This window comes from Centrocercus urophasianus, unplaced genomic scaffold, assembly GCF_019232065.1.
Source record: "Centrocercus urophasianus isolate 14NV4802_14NV808 unplaced genomic scaffold, USGS_Curo_1.0 seq_10, whole genome shotgun sequence".
In the NCBI taxonomy this organism is placed as follows: domain Eukaryota; kingdom Metazoa; phylum Chordata; class Aves; order Galliformes; family Phasianidae; genus Centrocercus; species Centrocercus urophasianus.
The window spans coordinates 88,489,952-88,513,756 of NW_024884142.1; the positions used below are offsets into that span (position 1 = coordinate 88,489,952).

The following is a 23,805-nucleotide window of genomic DNA, read 5'->3' on the forward strand; positions in this document are numbered from 1 at the left end:
CGGCGGCCATCTTAGGTGAGGGCAGCGTGCTGTTTGCCTTCATCTAAGATGGCGGCGTAGTGCTTAACTTTTTTTTTTTTTTTTTTTCTCTTCACGATTTGGGGAGCTTTACAAAAGCAACAAAAACCCAACAGAGAGGAAGATAGAACAGATACCGTGGGATTTATCGCCGAGTGTCTCCGGTGCGGTGGGAAAGGGCTGGCGGCGGGGAAGAACTACGAATTGGACAAGCCGCGAAGCGCAAGCGCGTGGGCTCTGAGGGAGGCTGCTGTCGCGCATGCGCGCAGGCGGCGGCGGGAAGCGTGGCGCGCAGGTAGCGGCGGTTGGCGCTTCGTTCTGAGGAAACGAGAACGGGCTGGGGGCCTTAGCGGGCACACGCCGCGCTCCGCAGCGCGGGGGAAGCGGGGTGAGGCTGTGCGGGGGTCGGTAGGGAGGGGAGAAGGCTCTCATGGGGTTCGCTGAGGGAGAGTGGTTGAATGGCTGCTGTGCCATCCTTTCGGGGATTCGGTGCTGTAACTGGGATTGCTCAAGGAAGCTTTTTTCTTTACTTTAAGCCTTTTTTTTTTTTTTTTTTTTTCCTCTGCTTTGTTTTTCCAGTCTGGTAAATTATTTTTTTATGCGCTGACTAGTATAACAAATACGCAGTGGTTGATCCATTGTTTATTCTGTTCTGATCGATAGGCTTGGGTGAGCAGAGTAATGGTCATCAAACAATATTCTGAGAAGCTGCAAGTTTAGATACTATTGCGCTGGTTTGTGTTTTATTGTCTCGGGTTGAGTTTGTGCTGCATAGCTAGCCGTAGTGCTCCTGGTCCTGGGTCAGAAATGCCACTACGTGACACAAAGTTCTGATTAATCTTATGGAATTGTCCAGGTTTAAATTTGCTTTTGGCAAGTTAATTTTGCATCAGGTCACATGCTGTTTGCAACCTTGATGTTTTATGTTAGCTTTTTGTTAGATCAGTTATTATTTGCCTAAACCATACAGAATCAGTGTGAAAAAGTGAAGCCAGTGAAGAAAAACTACAGTGTGTCTGCTTACTCCTGATTAAGCTTCTACAGCTGGAAGGTCTTGTCCTTCGTAGATCGAGAACAGTATTTATGGGAACGGAGTCCAAGGTCTCATCCTTTTGTTACAAGATTCCTTGATCTAAACAGCTGCAGCTGGTATAGCCCCATTTTTTTTGCAAGCTGTTCTGTGCAACAGATTCCTGCACCCACACTTTGCTGCCCCTGCAGTTCCACATGAGTTCAGGATCTGTCCATGCAAAACAACTCCTATCATATTTTTTGCTGTCTGTGTTGCCCACAATTTGGGTGCTGTGTGAAGTGCTGTATAAGAAGTGTGGTGAAATAGAAGAGTTTTAAAGCAAGATGCTAATGTTGCTTGGTGATGTGTTGCTCCTATTCTTTGTTTGCACAGGATAGATGGCAGAGATCTTTGTGGTGGTAATCACATAACTTTGAGTGGGAGAATCAATTCTGCAATTATGTAGTATTGATTTAAATTACACAATTCAAGTATTTATTTTAGTTATGTTTATAGGCATATTTGTGTTGTTTTCCCCTGCCCCTTTTAGGACTGTTTGTTACAAATCATTGTTGAGTTTCATGATATTGTTGCTGTAAGAGCATCCTCTTTTGCTCCTTTTGGTACTGGAAACATCTTTATGTTTGCTGATTCCAGTTCTGCCAGCCAGCACTGGTTCTTTTCAGAATTGTTTTCTGTTTCATTGCTAATGTGTTTTTTCTGTTATTGTGTTAGTAATCTAAAGGAGTTTTGATGGCATTAAGTGTATGAAGGCACCATAGCAGATTTTTATTTGGCAAAAGGCAAAAATAGGTTGATAGTTATGTGTTTTATGACTTTGGAAATAACAAATTTATTTTTCTACAGGGGGAAATTATGATAGCCTACAGACCAGTCCTAACAGAAGGAAGAAAACTATAGTTGCTCACAGATGCTTCTCATCAGAATGAAACTCCTACAGCTACTGGCTCGGAAATCTGAGAAACTGGAAATGCTTTTTCAGCCACAATTTTACCAAAAGCAGTTCCCATATATGTGTCTGGCTACCTCTGCTCATCTTTATAGCAAGAAGAAAAAAGCAAACAGTTATGAACAAGTTGACCAGGAAAAATACAAAAGCTTGGTATGCTCTGTTACATCTTACAAAGCCAGTGCTCAAACACCAGAGACAATATTTGAAGAAGACAATTTATTATATGGACAACCGCTTAAACGTAAATCTTCAAATAAAGTTGAAACAAAAACTCCTAAGAATTGGGTTTCTCTAATAAATCCCAAAAAGACAATTTCGCTTGTGAGCAGCAATTCAAACCGCCCCATGAAAATTGCTTTACAAAAAAACAAAATACCCAGTGTTACCCGTATTCTTCAACAGACCATCTCTCCACAGCAGGCCTTTTATCTAGAAAGATGGAAGCAAAAAATGATACTGGAACTTGGGAAAGATGGTTTTGAAGAGTATACTAAAAGTAAGTCTTATCATGGTGTGGTGACAAAGCAGAAGCAATGGTGTGTCCCAATGGTGACAACTGTCCAGACTAGCATTGCTGCAATGTCTGGTTCTAGAAGTTGAGTGTTTTGAAAATCCATTAAGTTGTTTCAATTTCAGAGGTCAGAGTATATTATGAGGGCACATGTTGTCAGTGTAAACTCTAATCTTTGTTTGAGGACTGTTAAAACTGATCCGGAAATGAGCGGGGAAAATAGAATTACACTGTAGACTCCTTTGCTCTATCCTATCTGCCTCTGCTGTTTCTCTGTTTGCTACTTTCTCTTTACAAATATATGTTTTCCAGCTGAATTTATTCAGCCTGTTTGGAGATACAAAGGTATTTTATAACTAGGTGAAAAGAAGCATTCTGAAATTATATCGTCCTGATTGTTCAGAAGACCGCACATATTGCTGTATATGCTGAAGTTCATCAGAAACCGTGTATATATGGTATATACAGCTTCTTCCATGAAGTTCAGAGGTTTTAGAGGTTCTCATTTAATGAAGTCGCATACAAAAGTGACTTCCCTCAAGCTGTAGGGCTGAAGACAGTCAGAGGAGGCATGGAGCATAATGCCTTTTGCAGAAAGGCTGGTAAATACCCTCTAGCTCTCCTTACTTGAACAGTTATTCTTTGGAAAACTGTATATCGTTCTTTATGCTCTTCTCAGTTACTAAGCACTTGACTGAATAAGCTTACTAGGTAAAACAGACACAAACCTGATACAGCTATTTAAAATTATTCTTCTCTGCAACATTTCTGAGATAAGCCCTTACTGTACAGAACTATGCCCATCCACTTCAGATTTGTTCCATTCAAGTGAACCTGTACAACATAGAAAGCAAATGTGACGAGAAACATAGAATAATGTTTTTAAATTTACAGAAATTCTCATTTGGAATACACAGTACAATAATGCCATTGACTAAACAGTCAAGTTCTTATTTTCTTTCTGTGGAATTAATGAAACCAAAACAAAGTAAAGTAAGCATTAATATGAGAGAGAATTTCTCTTGATAGTTATTTTGCTGTCTTACTGTATTCCCTGCCCTACATCCTTAAGCCTTCAGTATTAAAAGGTGGCTAGTTTAAGAGTTACTTTGTAAAATATCTATTATGCATGCTTGCCACATATTATATATACTGCCTAAAATGTTGCATCTTTCCTAGATCTTTTCCTCCAGGGAGAGCTTTTTCATGCAGCTTTGGAATCTATATTTCTGCCTGAAGAGATGGCTGTTAAGGAGCAAGGAGAAGACTCTGCTGTTTCTGGCTACCTATCAAGCGTGCAACATGTCCTAAAAGATATCAGTGAAGTTAAAGCTCTGGAAAGTGCAGTTCAGCATGAAACTCTTCAGTATCTGGGCCTGGTAGACTGCGTGGCTAAGTATCGGTGAGGTGCTGGTTCTCTAAGAAGCCAAATAATGTCCAGCTGCTGTGTGGTGTTATGTGGCATGTGGGGAGCTGTGTCCTGTGATGGAGCAAGTGTGTTGGTGAGCTACAGAGGGGGAGCTAGAAGGATATTCAAGAAGGGTGAAATGGAAGGACTCAGAGGTGAATCTGCTGACAGAATTGTTATAGTGCCTTGTGGAGGATTTGTTTTTGACCAGAGTGTGAGCAGGGCAGTTACCAGGAATTGCAGGAAGTCTTTTTTTGAGATTTAAACCACCAGCAAGGGGAAGATTTTCTTAGCTTGGAAGTAATAATGAGCAGCATGACTTTGGGTGGAAATGGGTTGAAAGTGATATGACTTCTTTTGCTGTGCTATACCTTGTTTCCTGCTGTGAGTGAAGTTAAGCTGATACATTCTCTCTTGTCTTATGCAGAGGACAGTTATGTGTGATTGACTGGAAGACATCAGAGAAACCAAAGCCATTTCTGCAGAATACTTTTGACAACCCACTGCAAGTTGCAGCATATATTGGAGCCATAAATCATGATGCCAATTATGACTTCCAGGTCAGTAAGTCTGCTGCCAGCCAAGACAAGCAGTAGTGCCTGTGTTCCTTTCATTTCTCCCCTCTTACTGCTTTTAGCATGAACTGTTGTTAGGATTTGTAACCAGTCCTGTCTTAGGTCAGGCTAAACTGACATACAACTTTACTGCAAAATAATTCTACTATTCTTCCTGCTGCCATGGCTTGTCCATAGTATATTGTCTGATTTTAAGGAAAGCCCTGTTCAGTGGGAACAATTGTGTCCTAGAAGGTCCAGTAAAGCTGTAATGATTGGTATTTTGTGAGTCCTTGGTGCTTCATTCTGTGTAGTTTTATCTTGTGTCAGGACTAGGAAAAGAAAGAAGAAATAAAACAAAAGAGCATGCAAACAGGGAAATGGGATGGGAAGGTATTGCTCATGTCATGTGATGCTCTTAAGACTCCAAAGGTAACTGTAGCCAGGCCTGCTTGACCCAAAGCTTTGAAGGGGCAAAATGTGAAGCAGATCCTTAAAGTGCAATATAGGAGGTAATTGAAGGATTCTGTTATTCTGATTCCTACCACTTTCTCTTCACCTTCCTTAAGGTTTGGATATTACAGCTGTTTGTCAAGTATGAAGTATTTCAGAACGTATTTCTTACAAATTAAATGTTTCTTATTTAAGATATCAGAAAGCACTTCACTGTACAGGTGCCAGAGCACTGGCATGGGCTGCCCAGAGAAGTTGTGAAGGCTCCTCCTTGGAATCCCTCAGATGTGGTTCTGAGCACCCAGCTCTGGGTGTCCCTGCTGGAGCAGGCAGACCCGGAGGTGGCTTCCAACTCTGACCATTCTGAGATGTTAAGATCTAAGATGGTATTTTGCAGTGAGGTCCTGTTGCTAAAACTACTGATTGAAGTTGCATATTAATGTTCAATCTCTAACAGCCCTCTGCTTTTAACTGTAGGTTCATTGTGGACTCATTGTGGTTGCCTATAAGGACGGCTGCCCCGCACATCCACATTTCATGGATCCAGATCTTTGCTCACAGTACTGGAATAAGTGGCTTTTGCGTCTTGAAGAATACATGGACAGAAACTGACCCAAACTAAGCTATGCAGAGGCAAGTGATCTGAGCACAGAGCCGAAGCACAAATCTTTTGTTTAAGTCTTTATTTAGTAATTCTGTTCTTAGTAACTCGAGTTAGCATCAATCATTTTTTCCCCTTAAAAAAAAAAAGAAAGAAAGAAGAAAAATCAGAATGGGAAATGCACACTTGTCTAAGTTGTAGGAGACTTCAGTGGACGTGGCAAGACAGAGCAGAACCTGCATCATCCCTATATCTTTCCCTCCCTGTCTATACAATTTGAAGTTGGTAGGAAGGTTTATACATCAGTTAGCTAGATGAAGTAAAACTGTTCAATCGTCCTCCTTTTGTTTTCAAGAAAAAGCTGAGACTCTGAGAATGAAAAATAAATGAATATTGTTGACTGGGTTTCAGTCAAGGTAGATCTTGCCCATTTCAAAGATATCTATTAACAGGCCTGTTACTGTTTGTGTTTTTTCTTACAGCAACAAATGCAAAACTTGCACTATGAACTACAACCAAAGCTCACATAAGTACTTATTTTAAATATTACAAAAAAAGTTGCTTGTTTAACAGAAGTGGCTTAGGAGCAGAGGAGCAGAATTGTAACTGATACACATAGAAATTTCTAGCATGTGTTTTAAAAGACAGGAAGTTTTATTACTTCTGGTAGCTCCTGCAGGTTCCAAAACAGGCTGTGTAAAAAGCCCATGGGCTAAGGAAGAGAAATGTGAAAATGTAAATGGGCTGCGTGCCTTTGGTGGTGGGCTGATAATGGACACTGCGCAGGGCAAGTCTGCAACTATTTTCAGCTTTCCTGACTTTCTTGTGAGTCTGAGCAGACGAGGAGCCTACCCATGCAGAACTATTTCTAGTGACAGGTTTAAGCATTTTCCAGTGCAAGTGGATTTCTTTGCAGTCACAGATTTCTGTGACTTTGAAGCTGGGCATTCTGAAAAGCACTTTTTTTTTTTTTTTTGAGATTGCCTTTGTTTTGTTGTTTAAAATAACGTGAGGAATAAATGTTCTAAAACAGAGGAGTTAATTTGAAGCTTGTTTCATACAGTCAAGTTTACAGACATAGAATAAGTCATGATGTCAGGTGACAACACTTTGTGTGTTACATCTGGAAAAACTTTTCCTCATTCTCTTTATTTTCTCTGATTTACATGCACGAGTTTTCATAATATCGCTGCAGATTACATATAGAAATACAACTGACTTACAGGCTTCAAGAAAATCAGCCAGAACCATACCTAAAAAAATAATGAGCAAGCTTGCCGCAGAAGGAATGTAAGCCTGTGTTGTGTTTGATACTCGACTCTTGTAGAGTACTGAACTGTGAACACTTGCGCAATAAAGCTTTGCTGGTTGTGCCGGTCCGTGCTTATTCAAACCACGATGTGGTGACGGCATGATTACTCTGAGCTTAATTAGATTTCTAAGGAGACAAACATGGAGACTGAGAAACTGGGTTCATAGATGACTAATTGTAACGAAGCAGTGTGAATACTCAGTTCTACCTGTTTGGCAAGTACATCTCCACATCACAGGATTTGAGCAAGTGGGTAGGTCAGTGCCATTGGAGATGGTCAGTTAGACAGCTCTGTGGATGCAAAGAAGGGCAGCATAAGTGAGAGAGACGATGCTTCGGGCTGAAGTAGGCAGTGATAAAATGTTCTGAACTCTGTGTTGATTAGGATTGGATAAATAAAATTGAGCAACGTTGGGATGGGATTGCCTCCTGCATCAGTGCATCAGACAGCCATTAGATGTCCCTTAGCTTTGTAAGTTTTCATCCTCACCCTGCTTCCTACTGAATGAGGCCTAGTTGAGCCTGGGCAGCATAGGCATCTGTTGGCTTCATCTGTGTTCATTTGTTTATTACAAAAGCCTTTGAGGAAGGTTGCCAACTTCATTAGCAGTGCCAGTTTGTAAACCTATTTTTAAGTCTTGGATTAATTTGTAACATCAGAGAGTCAGGGGAAGGTAGACAGTATCAGTGGAAGTTACTCATGTCTAGCACTTCTGAAAGCCTGGCTGCCTCAGGCATCCCTATAGGAGTTCTCAAACTACTAAAGAGGTAAAGGTGTTGCCAGTTTTGTCCCATAACAAGCTATTGCCAGTCCCATGCAAACTCAGACCCACTTTGTCACCAGTTTAGCATTGCTTCTCAGACTGTTAAATTGACATGCCCAAGGCGTCTGCTACAGGGAGTATCTGTCCTCTGTAGAAAAACCTGTCAGACAGTTCAGGGCAGTTACTGCAACTGTAGTGTCAAGTTTGTTGGAACTTTGCTATCCATCCAGGGCAGTTTTGCTTCTGTGTACTGATACACACTACATTATTCTTTTGCTGTGAATGCTTTCTTTGTCTAAAATCACATAGATGACCCACCTCGACGTGTCTCGTTCTTTGGCAAAGGTATCATTTAGCAGTGGTAACGGAAGGAAGTCAAAAGCAGTGGTTCCTACAGTGGGAAGAACACCTACCTCCTCCTCACACACAGCACCACAAATTCCCCATCCAGTTAAAATAGGTGGGAATGGTTTTAGCTGCTACGCCACTGCTCCAAGGGCTGCTGTTTCAGTAGAGCTAAGCATACGGATCCTTTGCGGTTAGGTGAATTCTACTCACTTGCTCAGGTGGCCTCTGCTGACACTCCCTCCCAATAGCTGAACTCAAGTCATGCCTGGGACTGGACTGTGAGGGTTAAGGGAAGTGACATCTGTATTACTACACTGTTCAGTTATAATGGCACCATCTCAGAAGAGCTGAGATTAGCGCATGAGCCTTAGCAGTTTTTGCAAAGTATCTTCTAAATACTTCAGATGCTTTTTCTTCCTTAGGTTTACTGTTTATTAAAGTATTTTTCAAACTTTCCTGGTACACAGCAGTGAAGTTTGTTCTTAACATAGTAGCATCACTTTATTATCATCATTTTCAGTACCTCAAGCACGTAGATTTGTGCTGGATCAAATACTAATACCGCCAGGAAAACTGCTGAAAGCTCTTCCCTGTGAGAACCCAAGGAGATGTCTGTACAAGACTGAGGTATCTTGAGGTTTGATTTTGTTTTTTATTTTTTTGATTCCTACGTAGATACTCAGAACCTTACAATTTAAGTGGTAATGGTTATGAAGGTCCTGGCCAGGTGAGTTACAGTTCATTGCTCATACAGAGCATTTGTTTCAATGTGTACAGAGTGGGATATATTTTTCCAAAAATATACTTCTATTTTGAGCCCAAAATAAATATTGGGAAAATTACCAATGAAAACCATTAATTGTTTAGCATTTAAATTAATCTAAACTGTGTTTAGCAGCTGTGGCCATTAAGATATGAGACATGAATAAATGTGCTTGGACTGGTGTAACTTGGATTGTTGCTGAGGAAGTTACCACCCCACCCTGTCTTTCCTAACTTAGACACCTGAGTGCCCAGTAAGGGTTGCAGCAGCTTCTGAAGAGATTTACGGTGTTGGATATAAGGGGAGTCCTAAAAGCAAGGACGTAGTACTCGTCCCTTGTCATCAGCACACCACTTTCTCTGGTAACATCAGTCTTACTAGGAGCCATCTAAACTAACAGTGATTAGGGGGCAGTTATGCATACAGCTTTGCACTCGTCTCATGAGGCAGACAGCCTGTGTCACACTCTTATCTGCTTTGCACAGCTTTGTTGTACTAATGAACAGGCACCTGAGTTTTAAAAATTTAAACAACCCACGTTCCCGCGCACACCATAAAATACACACACAGTTACACTCCATCGTGACAGAAAATACATAACTTTCAATTGTTAAAAGGATTTCTTTGGGTTTCTGGCTTGGTATTGATTTACGTTAAAAGGATTTGGTAACAATTCCCAAGTGAGCATGAGGAGTCCAGAAAAGTCAGCGTTAAGGTTACACTTACATCTAAATAGGTTGAAATGATTTCACAGCTTGAAGTCCCTAGAATGCGAGTCTCTGCTGGAAGGGGAAGTTTAGGAGGGAAAAAGGTCTGTGTTGTTTTAAATAAAGTTTCAGCTCATCTTGGATAACGGCTCTGCAAATTGTTCATTTACTGCACAGGGGCAGAGCTAAGGTTATTTGCACATTTAAACTTAAGTACCAATACCCTGTACTGTTTGTAAGCCAATTTTAATGAACTTTGCACATCAGAACAGCATACTAGGAGCTGCTCTTACGTGGCCCCTTTCACCCAAACACCTCAAAAGTAATTTTTGCAGGAGGTAACTGTTACTGTCTTGAAGAAATGTGCTGGGGAAAGGTGAGCTTCTTTGTCAGCACCGTTCAGATGAGTAGGAGAGCTGAAATGGCAGTCAGGTTACCTGAATGCCAGGGTCAGTAAATACTCCATCTTAGGGTTAGGGTTTCCATTTTTTTGACCAGATAAAGTCTGACGTTTGTATGATTTGTGGGAATATTTCTTTCAAGTCGAGGTTCTACCAGTATCAAGAGAGTCCCATTAACAAAAGTATCCCTTTTCTTTCAGGGATTTATTTCAAAATAGTTTTTTAAAAAAATAATATATATGTAGTCCTACGTGTAAACTTCATTCCTGCAGACCATTGTAATCCACCGCGTTACTCATCTTTGTCGTCATCTTTGGAGTTCCTCTGCAGGACAGGGCTCAGTTTGTTTTGCAAGACCGCTGCGAGTTTTTTTGAGGTTTTTTTCAGGAAGGCACTGCTGGGGTGCACGCTGCTGACGTGCAGGTACAGGTCCTCCTGCGTGGGGCCGGTGTAGCCGCAATCCTCGCACACGTACAGTTTGTCCCGCCTCTGTTTGTAGGCGTATTGCTGCTGCACTCCGTGAATCTTCTTGAGGTGGGATTCCAGGGAACACCGCTGGGTAAATGCTTTGTTGCAAACCTCACATTTGTAAGGACGAATTCCTACAATGCCAAAAGAGGGTCATTGTTTTTCTAGTTTACATTTATTATAGCCAAGAAATCAGCTGAAAGCAAGGCTGTCTTCTTAGATAGCAAGCAGACATCTACCACTAAGTAGCTGCTAGCCCAAGAAACTGTGAATAGAACATTTTACTTTTAGGCCAAAATCACAAGTGGTTTGATATATTTAGGAGAGTATAAATGTTTTGAGGAGATGGAAGCAGGAGCTGAAGCTGATTGGTGGCCATCACAGCTTTGGTCCCAAAGAAGAAACAGTTATCTATTCTTGCAACACTTATTCCTTTGAAGACCTGACTTAAAATTTTAGTTCTGTGATTATATAGAGCTGTTGGTTTTAGCTAACTGCTCATTTTGTTGCTTGTAATGAACGAAATTTTGTGTCTTGGTAAGTAATTATCCTCTTTTAGTGACTCTTCAGTGGATGGCTGCCTAACGTGGACATACAGAGATCACAGCGCTTCCAATGAGCAAGAGTGTTTTCATAAGATAGAGTATTAATTATTGTGATTACAGGCTTGGGTTCTACAAAATAGTGTACTGAGATGAAAAAAGTCTCTGTGTGTCTCTTGGAGGAGGAAGAACACGAGTGGCTTGTGATTTGAATGCCTGAATACTTTCATTATAAAAAGCAGAGAAGAGTATCCACTTTATCACCAATCAACTGATTTAACAACAATAGCTCCTCAGTGCTCAGTGGATGAACACCTGGGGGTTTATCAACACTTGAAAAACCCAAACATGGTGTGTGATTTTTCTCACTACAGAGCAGCTCAGTACTAAGGCCAGCCTTAAAGCTGATACAACGTGCTATCCCAAGCCCGCTTTGATAAAAGTATGTATCAGTGAGCAATAGGCAAGGAACGGTGAAGAGCAAAGCTGCCATGTTCCCATGGTGTTAAATTAGTCATCGAACTGTGTTAAGTTTGCCATTTACTTGCTGGAATCTTGTTACCAGAAATCCCAACTAATTGGGAGTTCCAATCAAAAGCATCTTGATTGCATTTTTGCAAGTCTTGGGCAAGGAGTTTATTCCAAAGTGTTAGAACTGTCAAACTTGAAGTGTTAATTTCCTAACACCTACTGCTGTGAGACTGCACCAGTGGCTTCAGTTACACTGAGCTGCAGTTGGAGAGAAACTCCAAATCTTTCTCAGAATTCACAAACAAAAAACACATCCGTTACAAACAGTATTTTGGGTGTGGTTTTATGCTCACCCACCATCAGTGTGGGTCTGCACTTATGGCAGCTGACCAGGGTCTGTGCTTCTCCATTACTTTTGAATCATTTCACGATTTCATTTTACTGTGCATGTGAGTTACTTAACGTTGAACTCTGTATGTGCCATGCACCTGGGTTAGCACATTTGGCTGTTCCACTGTTACATCTGGCTGCAAGCAATTTCCACTGGAACACCAAATTCAGGAAAGCAAACCCTAGAGAAAAAAGCACAGCCTGTGCTTAGCCTGGCTTTATGCTGGAGAGGAGAAATGGTAACGCTGGATTTCTCTGATTAAATTTGGGGACAGTTTAACTGTAAGTCACCTGACGTGGACTGTAGTGTTTCAGTTCTGTTCACTCCAGATCCTTCTTCCTCCACAGTTTTACAAAATCAGTTCAATCCTGACTGTTGAGTTCAGCTGTCCCAGCCACAGCACAGATGCCTATGGCTTCTGGTCAGAGACCTTGCCCTAAGCAAGGTGAGTTTCTGAATCCAAAGAAGAGGACTTGGGTAGAAAACACCACCTCTTCCTGACGCATTGGCTCTGCCCTTCAGGCACAGCCCGTTGTTCTCAGTTGGAAGATTTCCTGTCCACTTGGCAAACCTAAACCAGCCCAGAACACTGGTCCTGGCCAACGTTCTCTCATCAAAATGGGCAGCGTTGTTTTCGTGACATCTACTGATAAGGAACAAATCCTGTCTACCAACAGACTTGTGCTGCTAGCCATGCACCTGCTTAATTCTGCCTAATCCTATATGCCAAAGAAAAGGGCATTGCAGAGCAGTCCTGGAGGGAGCAGCGAATGCAGAAAGGTGGAACATGCCTGGGAGAGGCAGAGACTACCAGGTGCCCCATGGTGGGAATGGAAAGGCTCCTGGTGCGAGCAGCCTGGCTTTACAGAGTGCCCTATGTGGTGGAGGTGGGCTTGATGTGTGCTCGTCCCATTGCTTTCACTTAGGAAGAAAAAAGAAGAAAAGGAAACCAAAAGAGAGCATCCTTCTTCCAGGTTAGCAAAAGGCTCTGAAATGGTTTGCTTCCACCTGAGCTCATTCAGAATGCAGCTGGGCCCCAGCCCTGACATTTGAATGGCTGCGGCTGAAGCACAGCCTTGGAGCTCCCAGTTGGCTCAAGCTGTGTCGTGCAGCAGAAGCCATGCGTGTTGCTTGCTGGGCTCAGCAGGCACCAAATGCATCGCACGGTCTCCCAGAAGAACCCAGAAGCACAGCATACACCACGGTGCCTCCTCCAGATGCCAAAACTGACCCCTGAGTGCCCCCTTTCCACAGAAAAGCCTGTGGCGGTGCAGCGCGATGGAAGAAACTGCTGCTCGTTTCCTCTAGAGGGCAAAACGCCTTCACTCGGCGCCCGCGCAGCTCCCACCCCGCCGGTTACCCTCGGCCCGTCCTCTCGCACCCATCCCGCCGCCGTCTCACCGGTGTGGGTCCGGACGTGGCGTTTCAGATCAAAGGTGTCGTTGAAGCCCTTCCCGCAGAAGGTGCACAGGTGCCTCTTCACCTGGCTGTGGCACTTGACGTGCCGGTTCAGCATGCGCTGCAGGCGGAAGCCCTTGCCGCACAGCTCGCAGGAGTGCACGGCGGCGTCGGTACAGGTGCCTGTGGTGAACTGGGGAACGGGAGAGACCGGGTGAGTGGATTGCGGGCATGGCAAAGCCCGAACGGAACCAAAAGTGGAAGGGGAGGGCTTGCTCGTGTGGCAGCGAGGGACGTGGCTTAGCAGGCGTGGTGGTGATGGCTTGAGGGCTGGACTCGATGATCTTAGTGATCTTTCCTAACCTTAACGATTCTGTCACGTGCCAGGACGCGGCACGGCGTCCCATTCAGAGTAGCTCCCGTGCGCTGACGTCTCCCTGCAAACATCGCTATTTCCCACCGAAGCGCCCGGGGTTAGCGGTGTTTCTGCCCACAGAGGTGATGTGGTGAGACAAAGTCAGGCTGTGCTGACTCAGCGGAGCCTACAACAATGGCCCTGATCTCCTGTCAGCCCCCCTCGCTCGTTAATTCATTTGAGGCTGTTATTACAGGTTAATCGCCTTTCTACTACTAAAATTGTTGTGCCAGCTCCACAACCCAACCTGACGGAGGGAGACACGGATGATTCAGCTCTGAGGAAGAGCGTTCCTCACAAGGAAGGTTCCTATGCAAATGCCCGGCCATTATTTTAATTATGCTCAGTGCAGCTGCCGCCAGCCCTTCCAGCCAGCAGCACCGCACGCACACGCTGTCAGCACTCAGGGGCTCCCGGCAAGTTTCTGTGGCATCTGCAGAAAACCCAGCGCTGCAGAAACAGAGCTGAGCACAGATCTGTTCTCGTGGACTGGGCTGTATCTTTTGCAAATCATGCAGGCTAAGTTGTAAGAAATGGGCTCAAGTCAAAGCGAGAGGAACAGTCTGGGGTTTCTGTGAAAAAGCACTTGGGGTTTCTATGAAACAAGAGGAGCAGCAGAGGGGAAAGCGTGTGCGGGCAACAGGTGGGGCTCCCCCTCATCCTGGCTGCACGTAAGGGGTGGAAAAACATGAAGTGATGGCTGCACCGCCGCAACCCCACCACGGACTGTGGGAATGCTTACAGCTCGGTCCGCAGAGCAGCGCTCAAGGCTTAACGCGGTGAGAACCGGCCCCTGGGTAACGCAGCTCCGCCCCAACACGGGGGCGGCCGGGGTGCTCCTGGATGGACAGCGCTCAGCCCAGCGCATCCCATTGCATCCTGCATCCCGCCATGTCCTGTATCCCATATTCTGCATCCCTCCATACCGACTATCCCACCGCACCCTGCATCCCCCCTGTGCCCTACATCCCACCACCTCTCTTGGGACTGAAAGCGCAGCCTCGCCTCGCCGGCTCTGCCACGGGATCGAGCCTATCATCGCTCCTACCTGCAGCAGCGAAGCTAACGGGGAGATAAGAGCTTCCTTCTCTTCGGCCCGCGGTTCCCCTCTAAGGTGCGGACGGCCCTGTGCAGCCCCGGGTCAGGGCCCGTCTCTCGATAAGCCGAGAGGAAGGTGGGGAGCGGGACGACCCACGCAGCGCCCCGTGCTCCCCGCCCGGAACGGGGCTCTGCGGGAGGCTCTGTGCCGAGGAGCGGGGCCCACCCGCGCGGAACCGGAGCCAGGAGCGGCGCGGCGGGGCAGGGCTCGAGAAGGCAAAGTGCGCGGGGCCGTTACCTTGATTTTCGACCTGACGGCGGGGCGCCTGACGGCCAGATCCAGCAGCATCCCCCCGGGCGCGCCCAGCTCCTCCGGGGCCGCCTGCGGCGTTGGGGGGTCTCCGAGATCGGGGTCCCGCGTCCCGCTGCTGCCGCTGCTCTCCAGGCTGCAGCTGTCTTCGTAGCCCGGGGCGCAGCCGAGGCCGCCTGTGGCGGGTGAGGATGGGGAGACAAATGGAGCGGGCTGGGGGCGGCCGCGGCGCTGAACCCGCGGGAGAGCCCTCGGGTTGAGGGGGTGGGGGAGGTTCTCTCCGCGATCGGAAACTCAAACAACGAACGGTCCCAAAGTTCAAACGGGCGCAGCTCCGCCGCCTTCCCGTTATACCCCGGGCAAGGACAGGCGGCGGGGAGGAGGAGGAGGAGTAGGGAAGGGGGGGGACCGGGAGGACACCCCCGGCCCTTCCCTTCCCTCCCCCCGCCGCCCACCTCCCCCGCCGCCCTCCCCACCCGCGGCGTCCCGGTGGCGAAATGGGGCCGCCCTCCTCCGTTATTTGGGGTCCCGTGGCCCCGAGGGGCTCAGAGCGGAGCGACGGATCCTTACCTGGGATGTAGGTGTCGGCGCGCTCGTCGTCGGGCAGCCCAGCCCAGCTGCGCACGGCGGGCTGCGGGCTGCGCCGCTTCACCAGGAAGGCTCTGGGCATGGCGAGGGCGGGGGGCGCGGCGCGGAGCTGAGCTGAGCTGAGCTGAGCGGTGTGGCACACGCGGATCGGTGCGGCGCACAGGAGCGCTGCCGGGGCCGGGCCGGCCGCAGCCCGGCGGGGCGCAGCGCAGCCGTGCGCGGGGAGCGGGACCGCACGCACCGGGGCAGAGCCGCGCGAGGAGCGGGGAGGGGAAGGGGAGGGGTGGCTGGAAAGGGTGGGGGGGCAGAGGGAGGGGGGGGAAAGTTTCATAAGGTGGAATAGAAAAATGCACCAGGAAACTTGGGAAGGAGCATGCGTGCTGCAAACATAACGGTGTCAACAAGTCTGCTTACCTGTCCGACCGGTTGGAGCAGCTGAGCTTTGTTCCAGCCCTTCCTAAGGCATGAATGTTTGCAAAAGAATTTAACGTCTGAAAATTAAGAAAAGAAAATAAAAAAAGCTCACGAGGAGTCGGGGGGAACCTCTCGCCGTTACCCTCCCGTAGCCCGGAGCGGCGGTGCCCCCGGCCCCGTGTGCGGGGCTGCTCGGGGCGGTGCGGGGCAGAGCCAGCAGAGCGGAGCTGTGCGGGGCAGCCGTGCCCTCGGGGCGACAGCGGGCAGGAGAGCGGCTCTCGGCGTTACTCAGCTTCACCACCGGCTTTCCTTCTGCGAGCGAGAAGGAAACAACAACAAAAGATGGAAAAGCTTTATTCTGTTTTATTCATTTATTTAAAGTAAAAAACGTGTCAAGGCCTCCGACTTTTCACTTCTCGCCCCTCGTCCCCTCCCTTTTTTTTTTAATTGTCTCTTGTCCTCTCTCCTCTTCCCGAAGTGGAAACGAAACAAAAGAAAAGAGGACGGGTTGGGGGGAAGGAAGCAAAAGAAACAGAAGAAAACCCACAAAACAGCGTTGAAGAGCCTCTGAGCGCAGCAAAGCCCCGCGCGTGGTGTGTCCTTGAGCACCGAACAGCGTTCTGGGTGCTCCCTGCCCTGCGCCTGGCACCGCGCAGTCCTTCCTCCCCGCACATCTCCATGGCGCTGCCCTGTGCCAAGGGGCCTCCAGGCATCGCTCTCCTTCAAGGTTGCCGTGTTCCTCCCAGAGCAAAATGCCACAGGGAGATGATGGGAGGGAGGAGGAGGGGGGTCAGGGTGGGTTTGCTGCTGATTCCACCAGGGTAAGGATTTGGTGTTGAGAGCCAAACCTGAAGGTTCTGAAAAGGACGTGCCTCCAAATGAAACGTCCAAATTGAAGATCTGTGTTCAATTCATGTCCCCAGTGGGACTGAAGCCCCTTGTGGGCTAAGGATGGAGCACCCAGATGGGAGCTGCTCTTTGGGATGGTGCAGTCTGGATGAGACTCAGGAGAGATCTTATTGCTCTCTCCAGCTGCCTGAAAGGAGGCTGTGGCCAGGTGGGTGTTGGCCTGGGTTCCCAGGTAACAGTGGTAGGACAAGAGGTGATGGCCTTCAGTTGGAGGTCCTCTGAACCAGAGGAGGTTCAGATTGGATATTAGGAAACATTTATTCTCATGATCGAACACAAGCAGAGGATGCCGAGGCAGGTGTTGGAAATTTGGAGATGAAGGACGTGGTTAGTGGTGGTGATGAGCTGACTGTCAGACATGGTGATCTTTGGGTCTTTTCTAACCTGAACAATTCTGTGATTCTATGGTTTGGTAGAAGTGAGGCAGGAGAGCATCACCACCTGTCTTCACAGCCTCCATTGCTGAGAGCGCCCAGAGGGAAGAGCTGAGAAGCCCTCTCCAAGGAGCTGCCTTTGAGGGACAGTGCCCAGCTTTGTTCTCCTCAGTGCCACCGTCACCCCCCCAGCCACCCAGGGCAGCTCAGCACACAGGGACTGCAGGACCTGTGGTGCCAGGGGAGGTGGAACCCAGTGTGCCCCAGGGCACCTCAGCGATACCACGAGGAACGCTCTTCCTTTCCTTCTCTTTAAGGCTAAGTGATTTCTCTGTTATGTCTGAGATTTTGCTCCAGGTCAGGATAAAACTACACAGGTTTTAATTGATTTTTTGCAAGGCTTTCGACTTGAGGTTTCTTTTATTTTAACCACTCCTTGTCTTTTAAGCCAAAAGAGGCAGCAAATGTCATTAATCACAGCACCCCTGTACCAAGAGCTCTCTGGGACTGCTTCATCATGCTCTTGCCTTTTTCAATCCCTGCTTTGAGGTCCCCACTCAGTAAGGTACCGGAGGACATACTCAGCTCCCTTTGGGTGCTCCACACCATGTGTGCACTCACTCACATGGCTAAATCAGGAATTATAATTATGGCCAGTTCCGGAGCCCTAATGAGTGGTCAGGGCTGCAGTGTGCCCAGCATTGGTGGTCTTGCAGCTTCTGGCAAGGCAAGAGGACCAGGGCACCATGGTGGTGATGGGCAAGCTTCTTCATGCTGTTATTCAACACAGAGGAGCATGGGGAGCAGGCTCTCAGCATGACCCCGCAAACATCATTGTAGGCAAATGCATGTGGTGCCATAAGCAGTACCCTGGGGCTGTGCCTCCCCCCAGCAAAGCAGCCCCATGGATGTGGCACAGGGCAGCTTCCGTCCTTCCCCATCAGCTGTGGGAGAAAAGCCATGCAGAGCCCGAGCACTGTAACTGCTTAACAAATAGCAGTGCTAACGAGACTGCGTGGTACCAACCTTTCTGTGGGACCTTGCTTAATTTTCAGCCTTAGCTGGGTGTGGGAGAAAATCCGGTACGTCATATTAACATTTTGGGTGTAAATCAAATTAAACGTACAAAACGCCCCGTAGGGTCAAAGCACAATGGGACCCACCCTTACATATTTGACTACTAAAATGGGCTTCATTTGACTCAAATCATCTGGGAATGAAAAGAGAAAGATGGGATCAAACATTGCACAGCAGCCATGAGACGCTGTCGCAATCACATCCCTCCCGCATGCAGCCCTGCATGGGGATGGGCTCATGTCCTTGGTAGAGGGCTGTCCTCACTGCCAGCCCCGTGCCGGTCCATATAATGCCAAAAGGAAGTGGGAAAGGCAAGGTCAAGAGCTGAGACCTGGGTCTGGAGAGTAAGGGGAGGGACTGGGTTGGAGGGGGCAGAGAGGAAAGGAGTGGAGGGAGAAATACATGGGAAAAGAAGCAAATAAGTATAAGCAAAGGCATTTGTCTGCTGTTAAGGGAGTGGTGAGGGCACAGGTCTATCTGCAGACAGAAGGTTTGAGCGTGGCCATCATCATGCCACCTAGAAATACAGAGACATCAGCCTGAGGGGATGAGCTCCACGCCAGTGATGCACAGTGCTTTCTGGTGATTTCTTTTGATTTTGAGCCAAATAGGCTGGATGGAGAATGTGTGGATGTGACATGTCACCTAAAGCACAGATGGTCCTCTGTTTGGGCGCAGGAGATGTGAACAGCACCACCAGCTGTGATGTCCCCAGCAGCATCCTGCTCACAGAGGTGGCCCGGCCGCCAGGCAGCACCACTCCCAGGCCACATTGTCACGTCTGCCCCAGTTAGGTGTGCCACACACTCAGGAGGAGGCCACAGCATTTCCCCAACCAGCAGAGCGATCTGCTCACCTTGGCTGAGCCATGAAGGAGGGCAGCAGCGGGTGCCAGCCAGGAGAACGTGGCGCTGGGCCTGCAGCAGCCCTGCCGTGCTTCCAAGCGCCCCGCCGCGCTGACTCACCGGCTCCCAGCCTCCCACAGCCCCTGCCACTCCCAGCGTCTCCCTGTCTTTCCGCACCGATCCGTCCGCTCCTCTCCCAGCTCAGTGCTGTCTCCCTGCCACCCACTCGCCGTGGCTGTGCTCCCTCAGGCACCCAGAGCAGCCCCAGCTGCTCCCACTGTCGCCTCCAAGTGCCCCTGGAGCACTGCGTGTGTGGCTGCCAAGCGTCACACAGCCATGAGCTCCTCACACATGCATGCTAAAGAGAGAAAACCACTCCTGTTCATGTTCCCACCATGCTTGGGCGAGGATTCACCAAGAGCATAGCTTTCATCAGACACCAGAGAACCCACCGAGGTGCCAGGAGATGGTTGCCTGCTCTGTAGACAGGACATATATCTATATGGCTTCTCAGGTGGGGTGTTGTCCCTTCTCTCCTCTTGCTTGGTACAGGGCTGGTTTGATCACAGGAGCAGTGCTGGTGGGCTTTGGATCCTGTTGGGCACAGAGGTGCCAGTACCCATGAGAACAAAGAGCTTCTGCTGAAGGGGCAGCTCAAGGCAGGGTAGCATATGGAAACCTTGTACTCCTTATTTCCTTTCAAGCACCACGCTTTCCCTCATCACATCCTGCTCAGCTCTCCACACCACCGCAGTTCTGCGTCCCCACATCTCTGCTTGGATGGTGCATGCCACCCATGTGAACGCCAGGAAATATCCCCCAAAAAGCCACATTTTCCCTGCATTGCTTGCCTGAAGCTCTCCCCAAGAAGGCTGCTGCGAGTGGAAGAAGGCTGGGGTATGACCTAGCCAACCCCTTCCTAAAAATAATGAGCCCCACTTCCTGCAGCTGGCACAGCTGATAACGGGGCAGGCTCCAGGCTGCGCTCCCTGCCGACCACATCTAACATCCCCCTCCAGCTCAGGGAGAAAATCTCCATCCTCAAAGGACAAATGGCATCTCTGGGGCTAGGGAGATACTTCCTCATTCCTGCAGGACGAACAGCTGCAATAAAACCCATTGTATGCATATGGGCCTGTCACACTTCTTTACCATTTCAAATGGGTGGGAGTCGACCTTTGGGAGCGGGCAGCTGGGCGGTGGGTGCATTCCCTTCACAAGCGGGTGGACACAAAGGAGCAACAAGGAGAGATGAGGATGAGATGGAGAGAGAAATAACTGTCTTGGGCTGGGCTCAGGTGCTCGGGAAACATCCCGAGGTGTTTGCAGCAGTGGAAAGAAAGGACGTTGTCTGAGAACCACTGATCCCCACTGCCTGGTCTGCCCCCGACTGGGCCAGGGGCTGTTGAGGTGCCTGATCCTCAGGTCAGGGCCAGAGCCTTCCCTCTCCTGCTCCCCCGTGCTGAGGCACAGCATCTGTTCCAACATGCCCGGAGCTGTTACCCATCAGCACGGGCACCCGCTACCTGAAAATGGCCCCAGGTGCCGCTCCCAGCAGGGCTGCTCTCAGCCAGGGCTCAGGGAAACCAGGGGCACCTTTGCCCCTCCCCAGCTTCCCACTGAAGCCAGTTTGTTTGGGCGGCTCCAAACAGCTCCACGGCCCCAGCAGCAATCCCCGTCCTCAGGGAATCGCAGTGGTGGGGGTGCCTCAGACGGGGACGAGATCTTTTTCCAGCAGGGCCACCTTTGTCATGCAAGCTCTGGAGTGATTTCTCTCAGAATTGCTTTGACAACGTTTTTCTTTCTTTCTTTCTTTTCTTTTTCTCTTTTTTTTCTTTTTTTTTTTTTCTTTTTTTTTTCCTTTTTGCACAAGGGTTTTTATCACCGATGCCCTTTATAATGTTTACCAGACCAAAAATAAAAAATAGTTTAAAAAAGAAAACAAAAAAAAAAAACAAAACCACGCCTTTTGGCATCCCTGCCCACAGCAGCCTCCCAGCAGCGCTGCCTGCCTCACTCCGTCTGCGGACAAGGGTCTGTGAAATTGCCACCAATATAATTATAAAGAGCTGTTTTCACATCCTCCTCCTGCCTCCTCGCTGCTAGACTTTGGCCTCGACCTGCATTTCACCCGCCCTTCCCCACACCACCGGGAGCCTGGGGAGCTCCCTATCCGGGCGCCCGCTGCAGCACCCCATAGCCCCCCGACGCTGCAATCGGTGGGGTAGGGAGCGGGAGAGCCGTGCCCTGGGCAAAGCAGGGAGAAACGGCGGCCCGGCCCGTGCCGCGGGTTACCTGGGGCGCAGCAGGGCTCGCCGGCCAACCTGTGCGCCGGTGGCTGTAAATCCGGCAGCGCTCACAGCGGCGCCTGCCCTGCCTGCCCTGCCCTCGAAGGAGGAAACGCGCAGGCAAATTAAAATCAGAAGTAACTGTTTTACAGAGAGCCCTGCGCTGCTCTTTGCTGCAATCGAGAGAGCGGGCTGCTTTCCGCCTGGGCGTTCTCTTTATCCTCATCATTCAGATCTTAGCGGAGTCAGACTGTGGGATGAGCAGCCCAACCTATCCGCGCTGCTGTGGGAGGGGGGCAGGGGCTCGTGGAATCCCCTCACAGACACCCTGGTAGCATTCACTTCATTGGTGCCTGGCGGAAAGTAAAACCAGCCCACGTTATGCACATGTTCGTCTGTTTGGAGAGGAGCTCACCCAGCTGAAATAACACACTTTCAGTGCGTGCATTTCGTTCATTCATATTGATTGCGGAGTCTGCATGCAGAGAAGCCCTCGGCTGCCCTCCCTCTTAATTACAGAGCAGGGACAGAAAGCCCTTAATATATTGTCATTTCCCACCTCTGTTTTTGAATTTTTTTCGTATTGATGATGCAACACTCCCTGCCCTGCAAATCCAATGGGGAAAAGGGCTGCCTGGACAGGTAGGCTGCACCTGAGCAATGTCCACGTTGCAGCAATCGGGTCTGCAGCTGTTGGGGGGATTCTTACATTTCTTAGAAGGGAAACAGTATTGCGGTGAGAAAAAAATGCCTGCAACACAGTAATGATAATTTCTGTCACTGTTGTTAGTACTGCTGTAGTAAGAAAATCAGTGCTGACAGCAGTAGGAGAGGCTCTCTCCCTTTCAGACATCTCTGCTCACTCATCCCCGTCCTCCTGAGCCTTCTTGCTGGCTGCATGCACACAGGACAGCAGTTGGGGGGTGCATTCCTGCCTGCAGCGCTGGAAAGCCCTGTTGGGCTCTACTGTGTGAAGGGGATCATGCATACTTTGGGTGGGGTCTGAACCTTCTGCCTGCCTTCTGGCTGTTTGGTGGGGCGCTGAGGGTATGCACAAATGCTGCGTAAGGAGGAAGAGCTGGCTCTGCAAAGAGGGAAACACATCTTCGGGGTTTTCACTCATGATGCTTTGTGTGCTTGTAGATTGGTTTGTCCCTGGGAGTGAGAGGTGGGACAACTGGGGCTGTGTTCAGGCTGCAAATCAAACCTGGAAATGGATTCAGTTCATATTTTGTATCCATCCCTGTCACATCTCATGGGATTTTCCTGGGGATTTGCAGCAGCTGATGACCTGCTAGGTGAGCTGCAAGTGAGAGCTCCGTGGGCTGGATTCTCTGGTGGATGGATTAAGGTGCTGCAGCCACCCCTTACCTTCACCCTGCTCTCCTGCTTCAGTGTAACCACGCCTTCACACACAGCACAGCAAGAACTCCTCCACGCCTATCGAAAGGGCTGGAACTGGCAGATGAACACAGAAACCTTCCTGACACAGAAACTCCAACGCGGCCTCATCTGGGAGACTGGCAGACGCCTGTGCATGAACAGAGGGGAAGGGAGGGGGTGAATGAGGCACAGAGGTTGCACAAGCTTCGTTTTCTTAGGAAACCGGGATAAAAATGCCCTCTAAGCATTGACTTCAGACGCTTATTCAAGATAACTGTAGAGATCTGAGCTGTTTGCCCAGGAGGGAAATGGCCTCTAGCTTTTCACAGCCTCCTTCACATGCGAATAAACCCTTTCCTGGCTGAATTGCAAGCCCTTCTCTGGGAGATGATGCATGCTGCTATGCCCAGGCTAGCAAAGGAGGAACAGAGGCACAGGAAATAGGACATCAAAGAATAGCACAGACGCAACACGCCAGGAACCCTCTATTAGCAAACCAAGGTGTTTATTCGAGGAAACCCTAAGTGGAGAGAAACCAGGTGAGCCAGCAAAAAAACCCGAAAGGCTCTTCTGAGCCAATTTCCCTCAGCACAAGCTCAATATCTCATCTCACTCTCTGCTCCAGAGCAGTGTGGCTTGACTCCTTGCAATAAGCTACCACCAGTGGCACCACAAGTCTTGTGAGATGTCTCTGCAATGGCTCGTGGGTGGTTAAGGTTGTATTTGTTGTAGATAACTCTGAAATCTTCTTTTTTTCCCCTTGTGCTAATTGCCAGCTGAAAGGCTTCCCCAGCAGTATCACTGCAGGGCACTTCAGTCTCCCTCCCTCCAATGCCGTTCCTGCTCTCCATCCCTGCATCACGCCTCTGGCTGTATGCACACTGCCTGTCCACACCATCCAGCTGGAGAGCAGCTTCACACAAAAAGAAAGGGGGACTTTTCCACGTAGTTGCTGCGGGGTTTTAAGCCAGACCTAGTTGCCAGTCTAGCCCACAGCTAGCTTGGTTTTCCAAAAGGTCACCTCCTCAATGAGCTTACTCTGAGCATGGAAAGACAACAACTATCCAGA

The 23,805-nt window shown here is 48.6% G+C and overlaps 2 protein-coding genes across 4 annotated transcripts; one reads left to right on the plus strand and one right to left on the minus strand.

The window, feature by feature from the left end:
* The first annotated feature begins 245 nt into the window (after positions 1 to 245).
* Positions 246 to 7,924, plus strand: MGME1 (mitochondrial genome maintenance exonuclease 1). 2 transcript variants are annotated; one of them, XM_042811050.1, is made up of 5 exons: positions 246 to 313; positions 1,898 to 2,499; positions 3,694 to 3,916; positions 4,350 to 4,482; positions 5,407 to 7,924. In XM_042811050.1, the coding sequence occupies exons 2-5, from the start codon at positions 1,962 to 1,964 to the stop codon at positions 5,539 to 5,541; spliced, it is 1,029 nt and encodes a 342-aa protein (XP_042666984.1). In that variant the 5' UTR covers positions 246 to 313; positions 1,898 to 1,961; the 3' UTR covers positions 5,542 to 7,924. The 2 variants fall into 2 exon arrangements, with proteins under 2 accessions (XP_042666984.1, XP_042666977.1); XM_042811043.1 differs by lacking the exon at positions 246 to 313 and adding an exon at positions 328 to 406.
* Positions 7,925 to 8,586: 662 nt separating this feature from the next.
* OVOL2 (ovo like zinc finger 2) lies at positions 8,587 to 15,528 on the minus strand. 2 transcript variants are annotated; one of them, XM_042811063.1, is made up of 4 exons: positions 15,429 to 15,528; positions 14,847 to 15,034; positions 13,099 to 13,288; positions 8,587 to 10,427 (listed from the first exon to the last, which is right to left on the minus strand). In XM_042811063.1, exons 1-4 carry the CDS (start codon positions 15,526 to 15,528, stop codon positions 10,117 to 10,119), a joined length of 789 nt encoding a protein of 262 aa, XP_042666997.1. In that variant the 3' UTR covers positions 8,587 to 10,116. The 2 variants fall into 2 exon arrangements, with proteins under 2 accessions (XP_042666997.1, XP_042667007.1); XM_042811073.1 differs by lacking the exons at positions 14,847 to 15,034; positions 15,429 to 15,528 and adding an exon at positions 14,559 to 14,642.
* Between the last annotated feature and the right edge of the window lie 8,277 nt (positions 15,529 to 23,805).

What these genes read in the sequence shown, in the direction of transcription:
- MGME1 (XM_042811050.1), top strand. Translation starts at nt 1,962, where the DNA reads ATGCTTCTCATCAGAATGAAACTCCTACAGCTACTGGCTCGGAAATCT. An exon ending in TTTTGAAGAGTATACTAAAA is followed by an intron (nt 2,500 to 3,693) that starts GTAAGTCTTATC and finishes CATCTTTCCTAG; the next exon opens with ATCTTTTCCTCCAGGGAGAG. An exon ending in ATGCCAATTATGACTTCCAG is followed by an intron (nt 4,483 to 5,406) that starts GTCAGTAAGTCT and finishes TTTTAACTGTAG; the next exon opens with GTTCATTGTGGACTCATTGT.
- OVOL2 (XM_042811063.1), bottom strand. Translation starts at nt 15,528, where the DNA reads ATGCCCAGAGCCTTCCTGGTGAAGCGGCGCAGCCCGCAGCCCGCCGTG. An exon ending in CGCCGACACCTACATCCCAG is followed by an intron (nt 15,035 to 15,428) that starts GTAAGGATCCGT and finishes CACCCGCCACAG; the next exon opens with GCGGCCTCGGCTGCGCCCCG. An exon ending in CCACGTCCGGACCCACACCG is followed by an intron (nt 10,428 to 13,098) that starts GTGAGACGGCGG and finishes TTGGCATTGTAG; the next exon opens with GAATTCGTCCTTACAAATGT.